The sequence below is a fragment of the Apium graveolens genome, chromosome 10, assembly GCF_009905375.1.
Source record: "Apium graveolens cultivar Ventura chromosome 10, ASM990537v1, whole genome shotgun sequence".
Taxonomy (NCBI): Eukaryota; Viridiplantae; Streptophyta; class Magnoliopsida; order Apiales; family Apiaceae; genus Apium; species Apium graveolens.
In genome coordinates this window covers 232,036,596-232,058,150 of record NC_133656.1, presented here as the reverse complement: position 1 = coordinate 232,058,150, position 21,555 = coordinate 232,036,596, and the positions used below count along the sequence as shown (strand labels likewise).

Here is a 21,555-nt window from a genome sequence, read left to right as displayed (position 1 = left end):
AGTGTCGTCACTTGCGGGATGAGATTGAGGAATTGATCAAGGCAGGATACCTAGGAGAATGGATTGACAAGGTGAAGCGACGCAGGGGACTTGATGACAAGGGTAAGGATGAAAAACAGCCCCCGCGGGCGGAGGATGTTGAAAAAACAGCAGAGGTCAAGTTTCAGAGGGCTGGCAGTATCAGGGCAATTTTTGGAGGACACCCTTTTGTTGGTGATAGTAATCGAGCACTGGAGAAAAACGCGAGAGAAGCGTGACATCTACCGCTCACCAACATCCACAGCTTGGAAGAGAGACCCCCGAAGGTCTTTAAGGGGGAGTCCGCTGATATTACGTTCAAGGAAAAAGAATCTAGGTGGGTGCATCATCCTCACAACGATGCGCTGGTGATTACCATGCTCATTGGGGCAATGAACGTACATCGAGTCTTCTTGGATAATGGGAGTTCTACAAACATCTTGTACTACAGCACCTACAAAAAGCTGGGTTTTCCAGATAGTGACATGTATTTCGAAGATGCGCACGTCTATGGCTTTACTGGGGAAGCAGTGAGAGTCATGGGTTCTGTCAGGCTTCCCGTCACACTCGGGGAAGGGGCCTTGTCGGTTACCCAAATGATAGATTTCAAGGTGCTAGATCAGGATTCCGCGCACAATGTGCTGGTCGGCAGACCTTAGTTGCGAGCATTCAGGGTGATAACCTTGATACACCACCTGATGATAAAGTTCCCAACGCCAAACGGGGTTGGCAGTCTGAGAGAGTCACAGTATGAGTCACGCGACTGCTATCATAAGGCTGTCAAAGAATTTCATAGAATAAGGTATGAAGGGAAAGATCTCCCATTTGAGGATGCAGAAGATATTCATGACAAACCAAGTGGAGAGGTTCATGCCCACTATTTCGTTGAAAGCCCCGGAAAGGAAGAAACCAATGTCTTTGGTAATTCTTTTTTGACGCGGGGACGTATTTCGAGGATCCGTAGCGTGGAGGAAGTGGTGGTGAACCATATCGAGGCGATCATACAGAAAGAGGTTAACGGGGAAAAGTTGGAAGGAAGAAGTGAGATTTTGCAAGGTCTCGGGAATAACCTCAAGATGGATGCTCCTCAAAATAAGGACGCGCCCTTGAACGAAATTAAGGTTGATGCTCCTCCAAACGAGGGCGCGCCCTCAGATGAAAAAGTGGAAGTCGAAGACCCCCGAGACTTTGATTTCGATTTGGATCCCAGGATCCTTATGCCCGCCGAAAAGACGGGACCGGCCGAAGACACAATATCTATTCCGGTTGATAAAAATGATCCGAGCAGGGTTTTGAAAGTGGGATCCCAGTTGGGTGATGAGATAAGAAGAAGCCTTTCCCGCTTTCTAATTGCAAATCTTGATGTCTTCGCTTGGAGTCATTCAGATATGATAGGAATCAACCCGGAGGTAATGTGTCATCGTTTGAATATCCTCCTGAATTGTAAAGGCATACGTCAGAAACGCCGCCCGGTAAGTGGAGAAAGGGCAATAACGTTAAAAGAAGAAGTGGACCGATTGTTGGAGGTGGGGCTGATCAAAGAGTCTTTCTATCCCGAGTGGCTTGTAAATCCAGTATTGGTGAAGAAACCGAACGGGAAGTGGAGAACATGTGTGGATTTCACAGATCTCAATAAGGCCTGTCCAAAGGACAGCTTCCCATTGCCAAGAATCGATCAGTTGGTTGATGCAACAGCGGGGCATGCGTTACTGAGCTTTATGGATGCATACTCCGGTTACAATCAAATTCCGATGTATGGCCCCGATCAAGAACATACATCCTTCATTACTGACAGGAGGCTATACTATTACATAGGAATGTCGTTTGGGTTGATTAATGCTGGCGCGACCTACCAGCGGTTGGTAAACATGATGTTCAAAGATCAAATCGGAAGAACTATGGAAGTCTATGTGGATGATATGCTGGTGAAGTCCAAGGTAGCGGGTGACCACATCAAGCACTTGATGGAAATGTTTGACATTCTGAGGAGGTTTCGTATGAAATTAAACCCGCAAAAATGTGTGTTCGGCGTGGAGTCGGACAAGTTTCTCAGGTTCATTGTCAACCACAGGGGAATTGAGGCCAACCCCGCAAAGATCAAGGCATTGATGGATATGAAGTCATCCACCAATGTGAAACAAGTGCAGAGTTTGACTGGGAGAATCGCCGCGTTAAATTGATTTGTTTCCAAATCGTCCGATAGATGCAAGGAATTTTTCAAGGCGATCAAATTAGCTGGGAAAGACTTTGTATGGACGTCAGAATGTGAAGAGGCTTTCAAAAGAATCAAGGAGCAACTGGGAAACCCTCCTATGTTATCAAAGCCGTTAGACGGGGAGTCTCTGATAATGTACCTTGCAGTGTCTGTATATTCGATCAGTGCAGTTCTGGTTAGAGAAGAAGATGGGCAGCAATCACCAGTGTACTACGTGAGCAAGCGGTTACACGACACTGAAACTCGCTACACAAGTATGGAGAAACTGGTTTACGCCATGATTCTTGCGTCAAGAAAATTGCGACCGTATTTTCAAGCCCATAGAGTTGAAGTTCGCACAGCATACCCGCTGTGACAGGTCCTGCACAAACCAGAATCATCAGGCAGAATGCTGAAATGGGCTGTGGAGTTGGGACAGTTTGATTTGGAATATGTACCTCGAACAGCGATAAAAGGGCAAGCCATAGCCGATTTCTTGTTGGAATTTGATTCTGAAATTTGTGATAAAGCTTTGGTAATGCTACATCCGCCTCGTTCTGAGGAATCTTTGGAAGAATTTCCGCATCTTTGGTGGATCTTGCATGTGGATGGGGTGGTTAACAATGAAGGAGCAGGTGCGGGTATAGTACTTGTGTCTCCGGAGGGTCACCATCTGATGAGCGCCATTCATTTCAAGTTTTATGCAACCAATAATGATGCGAAATATGAGGCGCTGATTAATGGCCTGAAAATCACTTTGGAAATGGGGGTGCGGAACTTAATTGCAAGGAGTGACTCCGAGTTGGTAGTGAATCAGGTGAACGGGGGATTTCAAGCGCGAGGCCCACGAACAGAATTATACTTGAGATGTACACAGCGCCTGATTGGAATGTTCAAAGAAGTTAGATTGGAATGTGTTCCGCGGGAGAAGAACAGTAATACGGATGCTCTGGCAAAAATGGGGTCGCAACAAGAGGCTGTGTTGTTAGGATCCATCCCCCTTGAAATCCAGGAGATTCCTAGTATCCCAGAGGTAGAAACTATGCGAGTGGATGAGGCTCCCAAGCAGACATGGATGACGCCCATTTTAGCCTACATTCGCAAGGGAACACTCCCCGTGGATAAGTTTATGGCTCGCCGACTCCGCTATCAGGCTGCAAGATACGTGATATACGACGAAGTCTTGTACAAAAGAGGGTTCAACCAACCTCTGCTTAGGTGTGTTGAAGAAGAAGAAGGAAATTACATCCTAAGAGAGGTGCATGAAGGAATCTGTGGCAATCACTCGGGGGGTAGTTCGTTGGCAATGAAAGTTTTGCGCCAAGGGTATTATTGGCCCACAATGAGAGAAGATGCTACAAATTTCGTCAGGACATGTGATCGCTGCCAGCGCTTTGCAAACTACTCGTCTATGTCGGCGACACTCTTGACGCCTATGGCAAGCCCGTGGTCGTTCGCCATGTGGGGAATTGATCTTATCGGGGAGTTGCCGAAAGCTAAAGGAGACGTCAAATATGCAGTGGTTGCGGTCGATTAATTTACTAAATGGGCGGAAGCTATGCCACTGGCTACTATCACCGCAAAAAAATCAGAGATTTTGTTTTCAACTCAATTGTATGTAGGTTTGGAATCCCTTATAAGCTTGTCTCCGACAATGGAAAGCAGTTTGATAGCAAGGAGTTACGACAGCTATGTGAGGAGTTGAAAATCAAGAAGGAGTTTGCGGCGGTCTATCATCCTCAAAGCAATGGACAAACAGAACTGTTAACAAAATAATAAAGCATACCCTCAAAACCAAGCTGGAGGAACGTAAAGGGAATTGGCCTGAAGAACTCCCGAAGGTGATGTGGTCATACAACACTACGCCGCGATCTACTACGGGAGAAACGCCGTTTATGCTGACTTACGGCTACGAAGCTATGGTCCCCGTGGAAGTTGGATCGGGATCACTTCGCAGAGATTGTTACGGGAAAGAAGATGCTGAGGTTAATCAAAGGCTTCATTTAGATCTCTTAGAGAAGACGAGGGAAAATTCTCAGCTAAGGCTAGCGGCATATCAGCAGCGCACCGCAAGGTATTATAACAAGAAGGTAAAAGGACAATTGCTGAAGGTGGGGGATTTGATACTTAGGAAAGTGATGCCCAATACAAGGAACCCCCAACATGGAGTGTTTGGAGCTAATTGGGAAGGACCGTACAGAATAAAGTCCATCTTGTGGAAGGGGACTTATCACCTTGAAGATATGGACGGGAAGCTAGTTCCGCGAGCTTGGAATGCGGAACATCTCCGAAAGTATTACCAGTAAGGCGTGGCTTTGGCCCCTTGCGTATTTCTTTTATCATTTTGGGTTATGCCTAGATTATAGGCTAGAATTAAATAAATTCCTCCTAGCCTAGGGGGGTAGTGCATGTACTACTTACCTTAGGACTAGTTGAAGGGTCATTTTTTAGAAATAATTTCCCTACAGAGCATAGTAGTCGTGGGACTAGTGCACTTTTGATATCAGAGCGTATTATAAATAAAATTTTGAAACTTTCCAAAAGGATATTTGCTCAGTTTGCATGATCTCATGACGCGTCCTAAGTGAAGGGCGCGCCCTAAGCTAGGGTTTTATATGAACGGAACTCGAGTAAAATGTGCTATTTTCAAGGACGCGCCCATTGTGCTTTGTGCCTTGACTAAATACACAGGTATAGCATAGTACCATGCTCATGTACTTTCTAAAACAAATAAAGACGCGTTCAACTAGACAGGACGCGCCCACAACGGACATTTGCTTGATCTGTGATAGCAGAAAAGATAACAACAATTTTTCAAATGTCATGTGTCCTCAACATAAGACGCGCCCATATAAATGACAGAACATAATATTTAAGTAAAAATCTGCATGGTTAAGGCAGAGAAGCTTCATAAAAAGTGCAAGCGAATAAAGTCCAAAAATAGTCATTACAATTTGCAAGGCTTCAAGGGGCCCGCACCCTTAAAGTAGTTCAAGTACATAAAAAATAGAGGACGCGTCCTAGGCAGGAGGCGCGTCCTGAGGTTTGTCTTGGTCATCCGCAGGGGGAGGTTGAGTCTGGAGCGGAGTAGGAGCAGGGGACACGTCTTCTTCCTCTAAGCCTAGAAAAATCCTCTTGTTCTTGATGGAGTCCGCGGCCCTGACCCTGAAATCATTTACCCATATCTGGGTATCTGCATCAAACTTTGAGAATGTATACTCTGGGTCGTTGGCAATGAACCCAGAGCACCATTCTTCAAACCCAGCCTGGAAGCCGTGCTGATAAACTAGCTTTTTCTCCTCTGTCCATCCATGCAGCCTATCATCATTCAGGGTGTCGAGCTCCAGCTGCATGGTGGAATTCAGGGCGATGACGCTGTCCATTTGCTTTTCCATTGCGGATACATTGTCTTCCAAAACAGCTTTTTCTGTTTCTAGACGCGTCCTCTCCCCCTCCAGGCGTCTGATTTCAGCATCTTTTTCTTGGGCAAGCAGGGCAATGTATTTTTCCAGAGATTTAACTTTGTCTTCGGTCTGGCTCTTCGCAGTATCTGTAACAGCAAGACGCGTCCTGAGCCTGGCGGCCATATTAGCACTCTGCCTGGCATGCAGGTGAAGCTCAGCTGCAGCCCTCACCATGACCTCCTCTGTTTGCTGCTCTGTTCTAAAAGTCCAACCTCTGACTTCATCCTCTGTGAAATCCCCAACAGAGGACGCGCCCAGGTATCTGAGAACGAAAAACTGGTCATCAGGAACTACCTTTTGACGCTTCAAGGGCGCGTCCTCCACCTTCTCGGGAATGTCGAACGCGGTAGTGTCGATTATCTTTGATGGAGGAGAAGGAGTTGCAACAGGAGGTGGGGTTTTTGCCTTTGAATCAACCTTTGTAGGAGCCTGTTTCCTTGCCCTTAGTTTTTTGGAAGCCCCAATTGCGAATCCTTTGGGGAGTGAGGCCATATCTGCGATATAAACGTAAAAAGGGATTAGTTATGTACAAGAAGACGCGTCCTGAAAGAAGGACGCGCCCATATCATGATATAAAGGTCTACGTGCATGACATATATAGAAAAACGTAAAAGATGTATAAATGAGAGTGAAAATGACGCATCCTAAAAAAATAATAATAATGCGTCTTACCTAGGACGTTTTTTGTAATAAAGGGACACGCCCGGGGGGTAGGGCGCACCCAAGGTGATAGTGCATATATAAAGTAGCGTTTATAAATCAGGCTAAGGTTAAAGGGAAAAGGTGAGAATAAATATGACGCGTCCTAAAGCCGTGACGCGTCTTACATATAATGATTTCTTACCTTGCTCTAAATCCACCTTCTTGTTGACGTCTGGCTGAATAACTTCTGTGGCTTGGAGCCCTCTGGATTTTTCGGAAGCGGTGAGGATGGGTTTCCCAATATGGAAATCTCGAAATTTGCAGAGAGAACCCACCCGTAGGGACAAAGCTCTTATTTTCTTCAAATTTTCCTCGGTGATCATATCCTTGAGGTTGAAATGTTTTTCAGCATACTGTAAAACCTTCTCTGCTCTTTTCTTCTTCTTTCCTGCTAGCTCTTTCTGGGTCCTTTTGTCTAAAAGAAGGGAGAACAGGTTACAACAAGGAAGACAAAGAAAAGGCTATAAGAGAAAGGGCGCGCCCTGATAGAAAGGACGCGTCCTAAATGTTGAACTCACTTGGTTCCAGGTTGAAGCGAATGCGCGACCTTTTGACGTCGTAAATGTAGAAAAATGGCTCCTTCCAGTCTCTTTCGTGGCTAATTTTACCTTCATTAAATCCCTTGTTGTTCAACCATTTGTTGACTACCAGAAAATGGTACCCGGGAATTGATTTCCTGATGCTGTAAAAGAAGCTGAATTCTTTCATCGAGGGCGCGCCCAGCTTCAAGTTATGGTACATGATGAACAAAGCCCAAGCAAGTTTGTATGAATTTGGTGATAGTTGGACTGGAGCCACGTCGTACCATTTTAAAATTTTCTTAATGAATGGGTGCAAAGGCGCGCCCACACCCAAGGAAATTAATTTTGGAGTAAGCACCATTCTTGGGATCCTTTGGTTCCCAACATTGAAAATGTGCGGCCTCATGGTTCGAAGAGGGCGCGCCCAGATGCCCTCCATGTCATAGTATTTCATGTGCCATTGAATTTCCCATTCGGTTGCGGTCGAGTCAAGGGCAACACATGCTAGCTTACCTTCTTTCTTTCTTCTGGCATTTTTCTCTGCCTCAGTTAGAGCGCCAAGCCTGGTCCAGTCACAATCCACTTCAACATCTGAAGGATCCCAATGTTCCAGAGGAGAGTCTGATTTTTGAGGAGATACGGGATATATCTCGGGGTCAGGAATCCTTCTTTCGAACTCACTTACACTGTGTGGGGACGCGTCCCCAGAAGGAGTCGCGCCCTGAGAAGATGACGCGTCCTGCGTGTTTGACGCGTCCATATCAGAAATAGCCACTCCTTGAGGTTTTTGGCTTGTAGTGGGGATAATTTCGTCGTCCGTCCAATCTTCGATGGTGGCCCTTGTATGGAGAATTAGAGTTTTTGCCTTTTGACTCCCTTCTTTTCCATTCTTGAAATTATGGGAACATGGTCCATGGAGTCAGAGCTGGAATCAGACATTATTGAGTTTTTTGATTTAAGGGAACGGAAGACGCGTCTTTCTGCTCTAAGGAAGGAATTTGTCCTGTGGATGTTGGGAAAGTCGGGTTTAAAAGCTATCAGATGTGGGGAGTAGATTCCGAGGCGTTTGTTGAGGGCTTTGAATGGATGAAATGGTGAGAAGGAGGACGCGTCCTCCAGCTGCAAAAGAATGAATAAATATTTGAGGACGCGTCCATATGTTAAAAAAAAAGAAGAAAAAAGATGGTGAATGAATGAACCATAAGAAAAATGCTAGAAATATTAGAGGACGCGTCCTAAAAAATCTATCGTATGAAATTCACTGTCAACACACGTCCTAGTAAGGTGTTGCCCTTATATGACCTTTACTTAAAACGGCTTAAACAAATGCCTTTATCAAAGAAAAATAAGACGCGCCTTGATGGGAAGAGGCGTCCTACGTGGTTATGATGCGAAGGAATACTGATCGACTGTTACAATTTGAGGGAAATAAGATAAATCCTAGAAACATGTAGTTGGGAGATCAGGGAAGCTAAACGTGTTATATTTACCTATACATACACATATACATATAAGGAGAATTAAGAACGGTGCATGGAAGCTCGAAGCATATGAACGGGTTTTTGCTCATGAAACTCGATTTACTCAATTAAATAAGAAAGTAAAAGAAGATTTGTGTACCTTGTGAGTTGACGGTTGGATTGAGCTAAAGAAATAGGGAAATGGCTGGATAGATCGCCGGAATTTGGACCTCGAAACTCCTGCTTAAAAAGGCGGCAATGGCGGTTGTGTGAGAGAGAAAGAGAGATGGTGATGGTGGTACGGTGAAATTAGGATATTTATAGAAGGGCGAAAGGACGACAACTGTACACCACATGCAGAAGGTGAAAGTAAGACGCGTCTTCCTTTCACGATGTGTCCACCTGTTTTGAGCCAAATTTCGTTTAGATGAAAATTCTAATTTTGTTTTTAACTGCAAATGGAATTTAGGGGGTAGTTGTTATACCCAAAATTTGGCATTGGATTGACTCGGGTCAAATGCGGGCTAGTTGTGGTCCAACCCGGTATTGAGTTGTGGAAGTGAGAACGCGTCTAAGCCTTCAGGACGCGCCTGCTTGAGAAGGGGTGTGTTATAAAGTGTGGAGAGTGCATGATCAGGCAAGGGCGCGTCCATGTTCTGCAGACGCGTCGATGATTATAAAAGTGCTTGGCACGAAGTCTTGTGGCGGTGGACATTATAGGACGCGCCTACATTTATCATGATGCGCCGTAGGGAGTAGCATGCTGTTCGTAATGGTTTAGAGGAGACGGTGCGAGTCTAAGGACGCGCCCTAATTTCTAGGACGTGTTCCTTGGTTTTGGATGCTGTAAGGAATGATGAGTGAGGAATTAGGGTTGGATTTATGAAGGTGAGGACGCGCCCAATTGTTGAGGACGCGTCCAGTGTTTGGCCTAATACTTTTGATGTTGAGTTCAGGATAGAGCTTGCATAGGAAAAAGCAATGGAAGTTATTTTTACTAATATATTTGTTGCAGGTACTCTTTGAAGAATTTCCTCATTGAGACGGTCAAGGAGGGGGATGTCCGTGAAAAGCTTGAAGGCCTCCAGGGGTATGCCTGATGATTGAAGGCCTCCTCCTGTATTCAACGAGTGTCCTCGTTGGGGATGTGGGGTTTACTTTGGTGTGTGCTTTGGGAGCTCTGTTCTTGTATTCAATGGGTGTCCTCGTTGGAGAACTTTGGAGTCATCCTGCACTTTGCACCCAAGAGCTTGGGATCACCTGTCCTGCTATCTGGTGGGTTATCCTCATTCGGGGGACAGGGATGCGTCTGGCACTTGAGGTGAACCGTGGCTATACCTGCGTTCGTCAATCAAGGGAGATAGCTGTAGCGGAGTGTTATCCTTGCGTAGGGAGATACACTATCCGTGAAGTCCTACGATTACGGACGAGCCTTGGGCCTTCGCGGTTGGGCCTCATAGTTGGACATTCCTAAAGTTAGCAGAAGACGAATATTGGATGGGCTTCTACTGGGCTTAGGAGTGAGAAGTCTAAACTCAATAGACTTCTTGTTTTACAAGAACTACGTCAGGCTTGATCCCTATATAAAGGGTACGTAGGCACATTGAGAGTGTAAGAAGTTGAGAGCTGATAAGAGAGCCACCACTTACTCTGATCAATCTCAGCCTAAAACAACCACAATCAACCACACAGTGCTTAAGTTTCCGGCAAAGAACCACCGTCACAGATCTTAGTTCCGGCGAGAAATCTCAATATTTGTTGTTACCAGATTCCTCCGTCAACACTAATCACAAAGATAGGTCTGATCACAGTGGGGGATGAAAAACATAATGACAAAGGATTAGTTTAACCATTACATGTATGAATGGTTAAGTAGCCATACACATACTATGATTACCATTCCAGATATAGATGAGTTGCAAATGTTAAGCAAATCCAGAAATAGAAAGGAGATGATTTGGGAGCACAGGTGTTGAAGTCAGGTAAGATGATTCATTGCTTTACCTCCCTGTGAAGGAAACTTGGCTATCATGGTTCTTGGGTCATATGATTAGTTGAAATGGTGAATATCCCAACCAACTCATTTGTTAGGAACTAGGTGTCACATTATGTATCTTTCCAGTTTTGGTGTATCATGATTTACCTGTACAGAACAAAGACCTTTAATCTTTAAAAGTTTAAAGTTTTTTTTTATAGTTGTGCAGTGCTTGTGCATGCCACACTGTTTAAAGCACCTTTAATCTATTTTGTAATTACAATTTCGGGTTAAATATTACATTTATTTTCAACTTCACAAGATAAATTATGTCGTTTAGTCTACTCAAAATTACAAAACGTAACACCTATTTTCAATTTCAAAAGATAAATAATATCGTGTTTGTGTACTCAGAATACGAAACGAAACACAAAAATCAGAAATTCAAATACAGCCGACACCCACTGTCAAGTATCTATTGTATTAGTATGGAATTGCAGTAGAAACACCAAGTGTACTAGAACATTGGCCATGTACTTGCAATGTGAATTGCCACTTGACCATCTTATAGTCTGATCTACGAAATTAAGCACATCTGATAAATATTACGCATCAAAAAATTAGTATACATTTTTGGGTCCAGTGTATTCTACAATTTGGTTTGGCCCATGGTATCAAAAAATTAGTATTAACATTCCCGGGTCTAGTGTGTTCTCCAATTGGGGTTGGGTCCATGATATAAGCATTCCATAGGCCCAAGAAGCTGAAGTTGCTCTTCTTTTCATCACAAAAGAAATTAATTAACTATGGTCATAGGGTCGTCTTGCTGATAAGGTAATGAGGGTACACAATAAATAATAATTTTGATGAGTTTGGAAGTGGAATTGCTGTTCTTGGGATTCATCGTATTTATGATTAGAAAGTTAATAAAAATACTTCAAATTAATAAAATTTGGTGTTTTGGCTTATGATAGAAAAAATGATAATAATAAATAATAGATATAATATTCTTCGTATTAAAATGAAGTTGGATATTTTTTAAAGTAAAAATCGATGATAATAAAGAAAAAATATATATTCTTCGCATTAAACTAAAGTTGAATATTTTTTAAAGAAAAACTGGATATGAGGATGTACTCACAAATTACTTGAGTCATTTCATAATGTAATTTTTAATAATAAATTTGTAATTTTGTTTAGGAGATTGTTGTCCCCAATATCACTCCGAGCTAACAACCTTGTGATTAAAATAAAATGAGTAAAAGTAGGGGGTTAATGAGGAGAAATTCAATTATTACAAAAATGTAATCCACCATTTGTATAGAAAAGTATTATAACCTTAAGTAAGATATGTGAGATAAACCTGGAGATGTTCAAAATATTCGAGCCCAAAATCCGATTCGATTCGGAAAAAAATTCGAAAAACCCGATCCGGAAAAAAGCCTGGACCGGTTTGGCCCAGCTCGCGGGCATTAAATTGGCCTCGTTTTTCTCGAAAATTCGGTCTGGTCCGCAACCTGAAATGCCCGAATTTAAAAAGCCCCAAATAAAAATCCGAATCTAAAAAAGCCCGGATAAAAACCCGGTTCGGCCTGGATAAAAGCCTGGGTTTTTTAAAAATCCGGTTAAAAACCGGTTTTTAATATAAAATTTGAAAATATACAATACTTTTTATGATTTTTAAAATATTATATTATAATATTAGAAACAATTAAGATATATATGATTATTTATATATTATATTAAAAAATAATTATTTATTACAGTGTCTAAACTACTCTATCTGATATATTAAGATATTATTTTCTCCGGTATTTAAACTACTCATAATTCGAGTTATAAAATATTAAAATATTTTTTTAATATATAAATAAAAAACTGGGATAAAGGCTAGCCTGCAAACCTAAAACGGGCTTTATATTTCTTAGGAAGTTCGGTCCAATCCAGCACAATTTTTTAAAAAGCTCGGCTCAATCCATTTTAAAAAACCCGAATAAAGCTCGGTCCAATAGACTTTCTGGGCATCATTTGATAAACCTCATGCCCTAAGTATTCACTTTATGTAACACCCGGACATGTCTAATGAGATAAGCACAGCAATCCCATTTTTATGTTAATTATTACTGAACATGTAAACATTGATTTTTATTTTCTCAGATTCTCGCTATAAAAAAATTATCCGAGTCTCGCATAAAACTTCAAAATGTTCAAAATGGCGATTGAACAGTTCCCAAAAAGTAGTCGAAATATTTATAGAAATATTACACATCCTTAAATTACAACAACAAAGACCGATTTGGAGCAAATTACTACTATGTGATAAACAAAATCAACGTGGCTTAAATTCAAAGTTGTTAGAGAATGTAGACATTAATTAAGCGTGCTTACATAATAATTAATCATTAATTGACAAGATTTCGTCATCATCTATCCATTAAGGGAGGGGATAGTTCTTACATCACATCTCTATTTTCAAATATTAAAATGAAAATTCAGTACACATTAAATTTTATTTACAACAAGTGTATTTTTATATAACTCATCTGCAAATAATATATACTTAAATTATAGCCTCTTAATTGAAGTTAGCAATATTTATTAATTTTCCATCACATTATATAATTTTCCAAAATCATAAAAATAATTATGGTAAAATAGTTGTGATAGTATGCTTGTATTAAAAAAAAATCTACTAAAATTATGTAAATAAAAAAGAAGAAGAATATTGAGGTAAATTCATTTGAGAAAAAGGGAAAGGAAGGAAATGTGCAATCTATGGGCTTGGGGCGTGGCTAAACTGTGTATATTTAAGACATAATCAGGGGGGTTCCCACCAGCTGTGTCCCAAAAGTTCTGCAGAACACTGGTATTAGTACTGCATAGTAGTAAACAATAATCTTCTATACGACAGTACTTGTATCATAACTAGAGCAAAAATTAATCTGGAGAGTTTGAAAATCAAGAAAAGGAATCTGAACTTGAAAAGAGGCTTCTTGGAAAATTCAATAAGTAATAACTAGGTCCATTGACTATTGTGCCTCTCCCTCCCTGTGGAAAAGACTCTGTAAGTCAGCTCTAAACCTGGAACTAATCTCTCTCTCTCTCTCCCTCCCTCTTTGTGTATATAATTTGTGTGCATTGCTTCCGATCAATTGTTTATGTAAATCTCTCTTTCTCTCTATCTCTCTCCTCTATGTAAATTTGTTTTTCTACAGTGCTTCCAGTCAATTGCTCTCTCTCTCTCCTCTATAGTATAATTTTGTTTTTCTACATTGCTTCTAATCAATTGTTTATGTAAATGTGTGGCAGCCCTACAACCACCAACAGATCCCAACATCACACAGTTGTGGGTGTGGGGCCCACAAAAAATCCCTACTTTGTATTTTAGCTTTACCTTTTACAATACATCACACCCTTCACTATTCTTTTACCACTTCAGTTCTCACTGCTTTGCTGTACTAGTGTACTCTCTATGCCAGTGTATATATATAGATATATTAAAGTACCCTACACCCCTAAAAGATTAGGTTTTGATAGTAGTGTAGAGAGATCAACAACAAGAGAAGAGAAAGTGAAAAAAAGTCAACTTGGTCTTTTTTTTGTGGGATTTCATTTTCATAGCATGTCTTTGTAAAGGTATTGTAAAAGATCCAGCCTTTTAATTTCTTTTTTTTTTTAGCTTTCATTTTATTGGTGACTGGTGACAGCTAGAAACTGTTAAGCCATATTGCCTGTGCCTTAACTGGTTATTTGTTGTGGGAGAAATAAAAAAAGTTGCACTAGGTAGTAATTATAAGGGTTTTTATGGTTGTGTATTGGTACTCTTTTATTTTGCTTCTTAAATTTTCTGAGTTTTGGTTGGTGAGAATCAAGGTCATATCATTACTTTCATTTTTATGACTTGAATCTGATCAGTGAGATAAGGGAAAAGCAGCTAGAATATGTCCTTTTGGTTTAACATTTCTGGGTTTTCTTGAGTTTACCATTGGGGTTTTGTGCTCAAGAAAATAGAAACAAGGGTGTGTTTTCTTGGATTAATATTTGATGAGTTTTGGGGGTTTCTTTGCTAGTGGTAGTGGTGGTGGTGATGCTAGGTTGTTGGTTGATAGTCCATACTCCAACAATAACATGGCTATTTCTGCTATTCATCACCATCACTTGCTTACACCACCTATTTCTCAGCCTGTCTTCAACTCTTCTGCCCTCTCCCTTGCCCTTGTATGCTCTCTCTCTCTCTCTCTCTCTCTCTCTCTCTCTCTCTCTCTCTCTCCATCTCTCGCCCTCTCTCTCTCTCTCCATCTCTCGCTCTCTCTCTCTCTGTCCCTCCTCCCTCCCTCTCCCCTCTCCCCCCTCTCTCTCCCACTCACACACATGACTGTGACTATATAGTGTATAGATAAAATGTGGCAATTTATGCTGGCATGTTGATCTCCCCACTACCCAGTGGTTTCCTTGATTTTGATTCAATTATAAATTTTGTTTTCCTTGTTTTTGCTGCATTTTATTTGTAACTTGTTATTTTGTCTAGTTGATAATTTAATAATGTTGGATTTTGTGTAGAAACCCAAGATGGAGGGTCTTGATGAGATGGGTCTGATTGGTGGAAATTACCATCCGGGTGCAATGGTAAGGACTCGAGAAGAGGATTTCGAGAGCAAGTCAGGCAGTGAAAATATGGAAGTTCCTTCAGGCGATGAACAAGAAAGACCAAGGGGTAGATCTCAAAAGAAAAAGAAATACCATAGACACACTCCCTTTCAAATTCAAGAGCTTGAAGCGTAAGTGTTAACATATTATGCAGATTTGGTTTGTTTTTTATTTTGTTTATTTCATTATCGTGTCTTGAATGCTGTTCCTTTTTTCATTAGTTCATTCAAGGAGAATCCTCATCCTGATGAGAAACAAAGGTTGGAACTTGGGAAGAGGTTGAGCTTGGAAAACAAGCAAGTCAAATTTTGGTTTCAGAATAGACGAACACAAATGAAGGTAATTATACAGATTCTTGTTTACTTTGTACTTCTTTAAATATCACTGAAACTGATGTTATTCACTTGATATATAGACTCAACTGGAACGCCATGAAAATTTAATTCTGAAGCAAGAGAACGATAAGCTTCGAATAGAGAACATTGCTATCAAGGAAGCCATGAGAAATCCGATTTGCAGTGGGTGTGGTGGAGCTGCAATACTTGGTGAGATATCGTTTGAGGAGAATCATCTTCGGATTGAGAATGCAAGATTAAAAGATGAGCTTAATCGCATGTGTGTCCTGACTAACAAATTCATAGGAAGACCTTTGTCGCCTTTACCAGGTCCCTTCCCTCCAATGTCAAACTTCAACTTGGAACTTGCAGTAGGAAGAAATGGCTTTGGTGGTTTAGGTCCTGCAGAGGCAGCATTGCCCATTGGATATGATTTTAGCACTGGTGTTCCAAATGCATTGCATGTTATGCCTCCAACCAAACCAGTAGCCAGCATGGCTGGTCTTGATACACCATTTGAGAAATCGTTGCTTCTTGAACTTGCTTCGAATGCAATGAACGAGTTACTGAAGTTGACTCAGATCGATAATCCACTCTGGTTTAGAAGCTTGGATGGAAGTTGTGAAGCACTAAATTTCGAAGAGTACACAAGGACAATTACTCCTTGCATCGACACGAAACCTGGTCTGAGGACTGAGGGTACGAGAGCCATTGGTATGTCGACCATCAACAGCGCAGATTTTGCTGAGATGATGATGGAAGCAGTAAGTTCGATTTTATGCCTGGTTTTTGTAATCACATTTTTTAGATTCCACATATTGTTTATACTAAGATCTGATTACACACACACACACAAGCATAGAAGTTAAGTGAGCGACCAAGAGATTGTTCAAATTAGTTTGAATTAAAATCAGCCAGCTAATATACCTATAGTGTTGGTAATGAATGTTGTTTGTCTGGGTCATCATCTATTATGTAATATATATATATATATATATATATATTACTTTGATTCGGAAAGTCTATACTGTATAGTTTTGGTAACTGTTTCATAAATTTGCATTTGAATAGAATCGATGGGCTGATATGTTTCCTGGCATGATTGGGAGCTGCTCTACCCTTGATGTAATTTCTAGTGGCATGGGTGGTTCTCGGAATGGTGCTCTGCAGCTGGTACACATCTTTAGAATCGTTTCCCATATTATTTTATGTTTTAACTTATAAGGCTACCAAACTGAGGCTTGAAAATTTGCACTATAGATGCATGCTGAGATCCAAATCATTTCACCATTGGTCCCCACTCGTCAAGTGAGGTTTCTTCGATTCAGCAAGCAACATGGAGATGGGGTGTGGGCTGTCGTTGACGTTTCTGTTGATGCTGTTACTGATGGCCATGCACACACAACCATGCACTGCAGGAGGTTTCCTTCTGGGTGCGTTGTGCAAGATATGCCTAATGGTTATTCCAAGGTAACTAATGATACATGCATACTTTGTTTCTTTCTGTGCCTATCTTTGTTGTCTCCTGTTTTTTTCCCGTGATTTATTGTTTTTCAGTTCTCACAGTTTTTACGGGCTAACTCTTGTCGCAATCGTTCCTTATGAAGTCTTTAATGTTCTTTTTTGACGGATTGTGGTAAATTGATGAAGTGCTGATATTCTATCTTACTTGACTTGTCCTCCAAAACAATTTGATTTAGTTAGTCCTAATCAGATAGAGTAGTACTTTGACCTTCCAATCTGAACCTTCTATGAGTTAAGTGTTATACCTGCGAAGATGCTGCTTAGATTTGTTTTTATTATATGATCTACATCTTTTTAGATATATAAATGTACTTGTTTCAAGACAAGAAGGACATTTTAATGTTAGTGGATGCCATTTATTATATCTATGCATCTCAAATATAATATAATAGTTGTTGCCACATGAGAAAAGCCTTGGAAGTGTCATCCCTCTTTGTTTAAGCTATGTGATGTCTCTGTTTACATTTTTGGTCTCCCGTATTTTCTCCACTATTCACGAGGTTGTATGAACTGGATATAGTTTCATGTAGTTTCCAACTTTATCAAACCATGTAAGGATGTGGCATCTATTTCTTTATCATCATGTTTCTTTCCAAAAGGGAATATATATACATATAGCTAATTCTTTCAAAACCTTTTTTGTTTTAACCTTGCTAATATAACCCAGTTTCAAGGTTTACAGTGCTATCGGTCCTTTCAAGAGCCTGTTTTTGCGGCGCATTTATATGTAGTACACACACATATTTTTTTCTGGAATCTTGCACAGTTCCTTATGATGAAGTATCCACATGTGCATGTACATGTTTGTGCGTAATTTCACTGCTTCACAACAATGTCTAGTAGGTGTTTAAATGAACTTATATTACAGACTGTTAGGGGGGATCCCGAGCTTCGTGTCAGTATTAAATTCTATTAAAATATTCCACATTGGTTATAAAATTCAGAGATTTAGGTGGAGTTCGTTTGGTGTTGACTACTGCCACAGGTTAATAACTTGTACTCAAGTTATCTTAATTTTTTTAACTGAAATTAACACACTACCAAGGGAAATCCAATATTTTTTTCTAAGCCTAGTTGAGATATTGTCAGTGTTGTGCAGTATTACATTGTGCTGGTATGGATGAATACAATCTTCTATGTTGTCTAGTGATATATTTAATGGTTACTTTACAATTTATCTTGCAGGTTACCTGGGTAGAGCATGCAGAATATGATGAGAGTTCAGTCCACCACCTTTACCGTCCTTTGCTGAGGTCTGGCATGGGCTTTGGTGCACAAAAGTGGGTTGCAACCCTTCAAAGGCAATGCGACTTTTTGGCAACCATAATGTCCTCTGCTGGACCCAGTGAAGACCATTCAGGTTAGTTGGTATCCCTTTTTCTCTCGCTTTATTATTTGATTAACTGTAACAGCTGGGTATTGATCTATAGTATTCATGAAAAATAGTGATCACACCTAACGGTAAGAGAAGCATGGCAAAACTGGTGCAACGCATGACTCATAACTTCTGTGCTGGAGTTTGTGCAACAATGCACAAATGGGAAGTTGTTCAAGTTGGGAATATGGGTGAAGATGCAAGGTTGATGATACGGAAAGGTGTTCACGGACCAGGAGAGCCATCTGGCATAATTTTGAGTGCCACATTGTCTGTTTGGATTCCTGTCCAACCGCAGCAATTGTTTGATTTACTGCAGAATGAAGAACTGAGGAGTCGATGGGATCTTTTGTCCCATGGTGGTCAAATGCAACAGATGGTCTGCATTGCTAAGGGACAAGATTCTGGCAACAGAATCTCTCTCTCATGTGCTAATGTAAGTTCATATAATCATATTCTGAAATGGTACTCATGCATCACACAAGTCAAGCAGTATCAAAATAGGCTGCATTTCCAAATATTTTGACTAATCAATTCCTATATAAAAGAAGAAAGTGGCTTCTTTTCCAATGTGCTATCCTATCTCATTTTATTTTATCTCAATTTTTCTAGCTATACAAGTAAATGAACATATTGACCACGTATAAATCATACCTCCACTATTCTTTCTTAAATTTTTTATTCAACTAATGCTGCAGGCTTCAGGTGGTACATCAAATCAGAGTAACATGTTAATACTACAGGAGACGTCCAACGATGCGTTTGGATCATTAATAGTTTCCGCAGCTGTTGACATGTCATCAATGAATGTGGTAATGAACGGGGGAGACTCTTCATGTGTAACTATCCTTCCGTCTGGTTTTGCAATAGTTCCAGATTGCTTCCCGGATGCCACAGGACCTAATGAAATTGTGGGAAAGGAAAGTAGCTGTCATGATGGCAGTGGTGGTTCTCTTCTAACCGTCAGTTTCCAGATTATGGTAAGTGACCTCCCTGCAGCTAAGCTCACAGTAGAGTCAGTTGAGACGGTGAACAATCTTATAACTCGCACAATTCAAGGAATCAAAGAAGCACTTCATTGCAATTAAATAAAGGGCTGCAGTAAACAAACTGAGTCAAGAACGAACCGTGGTAAATCCAAATGTTTTGCGACAAGTAGGGGAAGGATGATTTTGAACTTTTACAGGGGAACATGCATGGAATGGTGGTTCGGGTATTGACTCAGTTCACATACTGAAGATGATTTAGCTCTTACTAGTCAGTCACTTTGTCTATTGTGTATCTAGTAATTTGTTTGAGAGAGAATAATGGACTCACACACTCTCTTTTTTAGTACCATGACTTCTTTGTTTTCCTTCTTTCCTTGTTTGGATATCTGTTTTTATGTCTTAATCATGAGTGCTGTATGAGATTTGATCAAACAGCTGCCTTTTTTTATGTCTGTTGATAAAAAAACAAGTTCATTTAAGTATCGAAAAATTTGATTTTGTGTTTCTAGTGAACTGAATGTTTATTTTGTTTTTGCAACCGTTGCTAGAATTTGTATAACATTAGCTAGGAGCTGTGACTTCTTTTAAATTCTGATGATTCATGAACCTTGGATACCGGGATGGTAATTTATACTGAATAGATGGATATCCAATTATTAACAACTGGTTCGTTTTTATGGAACCCGAATATTTCAAATATGAAGGGCTAAACAACATCTCTCGACTTAAATACTAGAAGTTCGTATCATCACGTAAATCATCATCGTTATCACGGGATTGTGGATTGACGGATATATTATTACTAGTAGAACCAAGTCCTTGAACTACATTCACTTAACTGTTTCTCACATGACTGAATCAAAAAACAAACAATTTCGTACAGAAAACTAGGATTTCATGAATGAATTGAGATCTAATTGAGTAATTGCATAAAGAGTGACGAAGAACTTTACAAATCGTTGCACAAATCGATGAATTTCAATTAACTTGAGCTCTGATACCATAACAGAATAGATAACATATATGCTTACATCTTTGTATAATAGAGAGAAGAAGAAGATACATTGTAAAAGTTTGTTAGAGAAATGAAATGTAACAAGCATTCTGTACTTATACAAATCAGGTCAACTTGTGTTGACTATGACAACTAAGCAATGTTAAAGAATTAATTCCATACACAATTGACTAATGTCTTATTTGTCTGTGATACTAAAACAAGAGTAATACTAACCTTGTACTGATTCTTGACTGATGTCACCATAGTTTATGCACTACTAGATGATGATATAGCACATTCTTCTTTATTCTCATTAGATTTATACTAATCTTGATCCATATTTTGCAGATGAATTACCATTAGAAAAATAATGGGATGCTAAATGTGACATTGCCACTCCAAGCTGAATTCATCAAGGTCCATTATTTCAACTTCTGCCACATTTCTTATGCTTCACTTCTATAAGATTATTGCAGATGTTATACTGCCTCCTGTACTTGCTCCTTGAACCGAGGATGCTGAAGAATCACGTATAGATTCTACCGCTCAGTTATCTCAACCACTCAGTTATCGCAATCATAATAGGCTACCTTCTTGCAGTATCATTTTAGAATGTTTAAGCTTTTACTGCTTTTAAGGCCTTTTTTATGTTGGAAAGGCGTGGATGTTAGAAATAAACGAGAGTTTAAGATGGTTGTGTGGATAGTTTTTTCTCACCTTTGCATAATCATATTAGTATCTGGTTAGCATATATGTTTTTAGCAATAAAATACTGAAGACTGATAACTTTTTTTGGGAATATTTGAGCTGTGGTCTCTGGCTTTGTGCAACACATTTGGAAGCATGTATGTTTGCTCACAATCAAAATGCAATTTATTAAGTGTATAAACATCATAATATCTATCTTATTTGTGATTACTTATTATAACCGTTCTACCAAAATGAACAGCAACCTACATTCCGCTCTGTTACTTGATGCTAAATCTGAGCGAGTACTTCTTGTACTACACGTACTCAACCTTCTTCTTGCTGTTCTTGTTTGCTTGAACTCGCTGCTCCTATACTTATTAATGTGATTTTATTCATGTCATTAGCATTAGGACCAGGAGATTTCACAAGTTAACGGGAATGCTTGGATTCTTGGAGTGACATTGCATTAGAAATTCAGCAAGGGCCGGTGGGTACTGGCTTAACTATGTAGCTGTCTGTTCTCTGAAACGTATCAAGTAGAGACTCTAGTTTTGTATTGGAATCAGAGTTTTGTTGTCTTGAGGACTACATCAGGCTATATTTTGTCTTCAAAGCTAATTTCTGGATTTCTTTTTATATGTAAGCTTAAATAATTTTATGTTAC

General features: G+C 40.1%; 3 protein-coding genes across 5 annotated transcripts; all 3 read left to right on the top strand.

The window, feature by feature from the left end:
- The first annotated feature begins 395 nt into the window (after positions 1-395).
- Positions 396-2,588, top strand: LOC141691993 (uncharacterized). The gene is made up of 4 exons (XM_074496740.1): positions 396-629; positions 726-1,074; positions 1,468-1,752; positions 2,380-2,588. The coding sequence occupies exons 1-4, from the start codon at positions 396-398 to the stop codon at positions 2,586-2,588; spliced, it is 1,077 nt and encodes a 358-aa protein (XP_074352841.1).
- A 162-nt stretch (positions 2,589-2,750) lies between these two features.
- Positions 2,751-3,749, top strand: LOC141691992 (uncharacterized). The gene is made up of 2 exons (XM_074496739.1): positions 2,751-3,430; positions 3,584-3,749. The coding sequence occupies exons 1-2, from the start codon at positions 2,751-2,753 to the stop codon at positions 3,747-3,749; spliced, it is 846 nt and encodes a 281-aa protein (XP_074352840.1).
- Positions 3,750-13,253: 9,504 nt separating this feature from the next.
- Positions 13,254-19,706, top strand: LOC141693730 (homeobox-leucine zipper protein ROC5-like). 3 transcript variants are annotated; one of them, XM_074498891.1, is made up of 9 exons: positions 13,254-13,398; positions 14,895-15,112; positions 15,203-15,320; positions 15,397-16,080; positions 16,388-16,489; positions 16,577-16,786; positions 18,026-18,200; positions 18,287-18,651; positions 18,914-19,706. In XM_074498891.1, exons 2-9 carry the CDS (start codon positions 14,904-14,906, stop codon positions 19,301-19,303), a joined length of 2,253 nt encoding a protein of 750 aa, XP_074354992.1. In that variant the 5' UTR covers positions 13,254-13,398; positions 14,895-14,903; the 3' UTR covers positions 19,304-19,706. The 3 variants fall into 3 exon arrangements, with proteins under 3 accessions (XP_074354992.1, XP_074354991.1, XP_074354990.1); XM_074498890.1 differs by lacking the exon at positions 13,254-13,398 and adding an exon at positions 13,816-13,970; XM_074498889.1 differs by lacking the exon at positions 13,254-13,398 and adding an exon at positions 14,095-14,552.
- Positions 19,707-21,555: the final 1,849 nt, after the last annotated feature.

Bases quoted from the DNA above. Each gene is read 5' to 3' on its own strand.
- LOC141693730 (XM_074498889.1), top strand. From the start codon at position 14,379: ATGAGTTTTGGGGGTTTCTTTGCTAGTGGTAGTGGTGGTGGTGATGCT. The intron at 16,787-18,025 runs GTAACTAATGAT...TTTATCTTGCAG, and splicing joins TGCCTAATGGTTATTCCAAG to GTTACCTGGGTAGAGCATGC. The intron at 18,652-18,913 runs GTAAGTTCATAT...CTAATGCTGCAG, and splicing joins TCTCTCTCTCATGTGCTAAT to GCTTCAGGTGGTACATCAAA.
- LOC141691993 (XM_074496740.1), top strand. From the start codon at position 396: ATGCTCATTGGGGCAATGAACGTACATCGAGTCTTCTTGGATAATGGG. The intron at 630-725 runs GTGCTAGATCAG...CTGATGATAAAG, and splicing joins CCCAAATGATAGATTTCAAG to TTCCCAACGCCAAACGGGGT. The intron at 1,753-2,379 runs GTTACAATCAAA...TGTACCTTGCAG, and splicing joins CTTTATGGATGCATACTCCG to TGTCTGTATATTCGATCAGT.
- LOC141691992 (XM_074496739.1), top strand. From the start codon at position 2,751: ATGCTACATCCGCCTCGTTCTGAGGAATCTTTGGAAGAATTTCCGCAT. The intron at 3,431-3,583 runs GTGTGTTGAAGA...AAATTTCGTCAG, and splicing joins TTCAACCAACCTCTGCTTAG to GACATGTGATCGCTGCCAGC.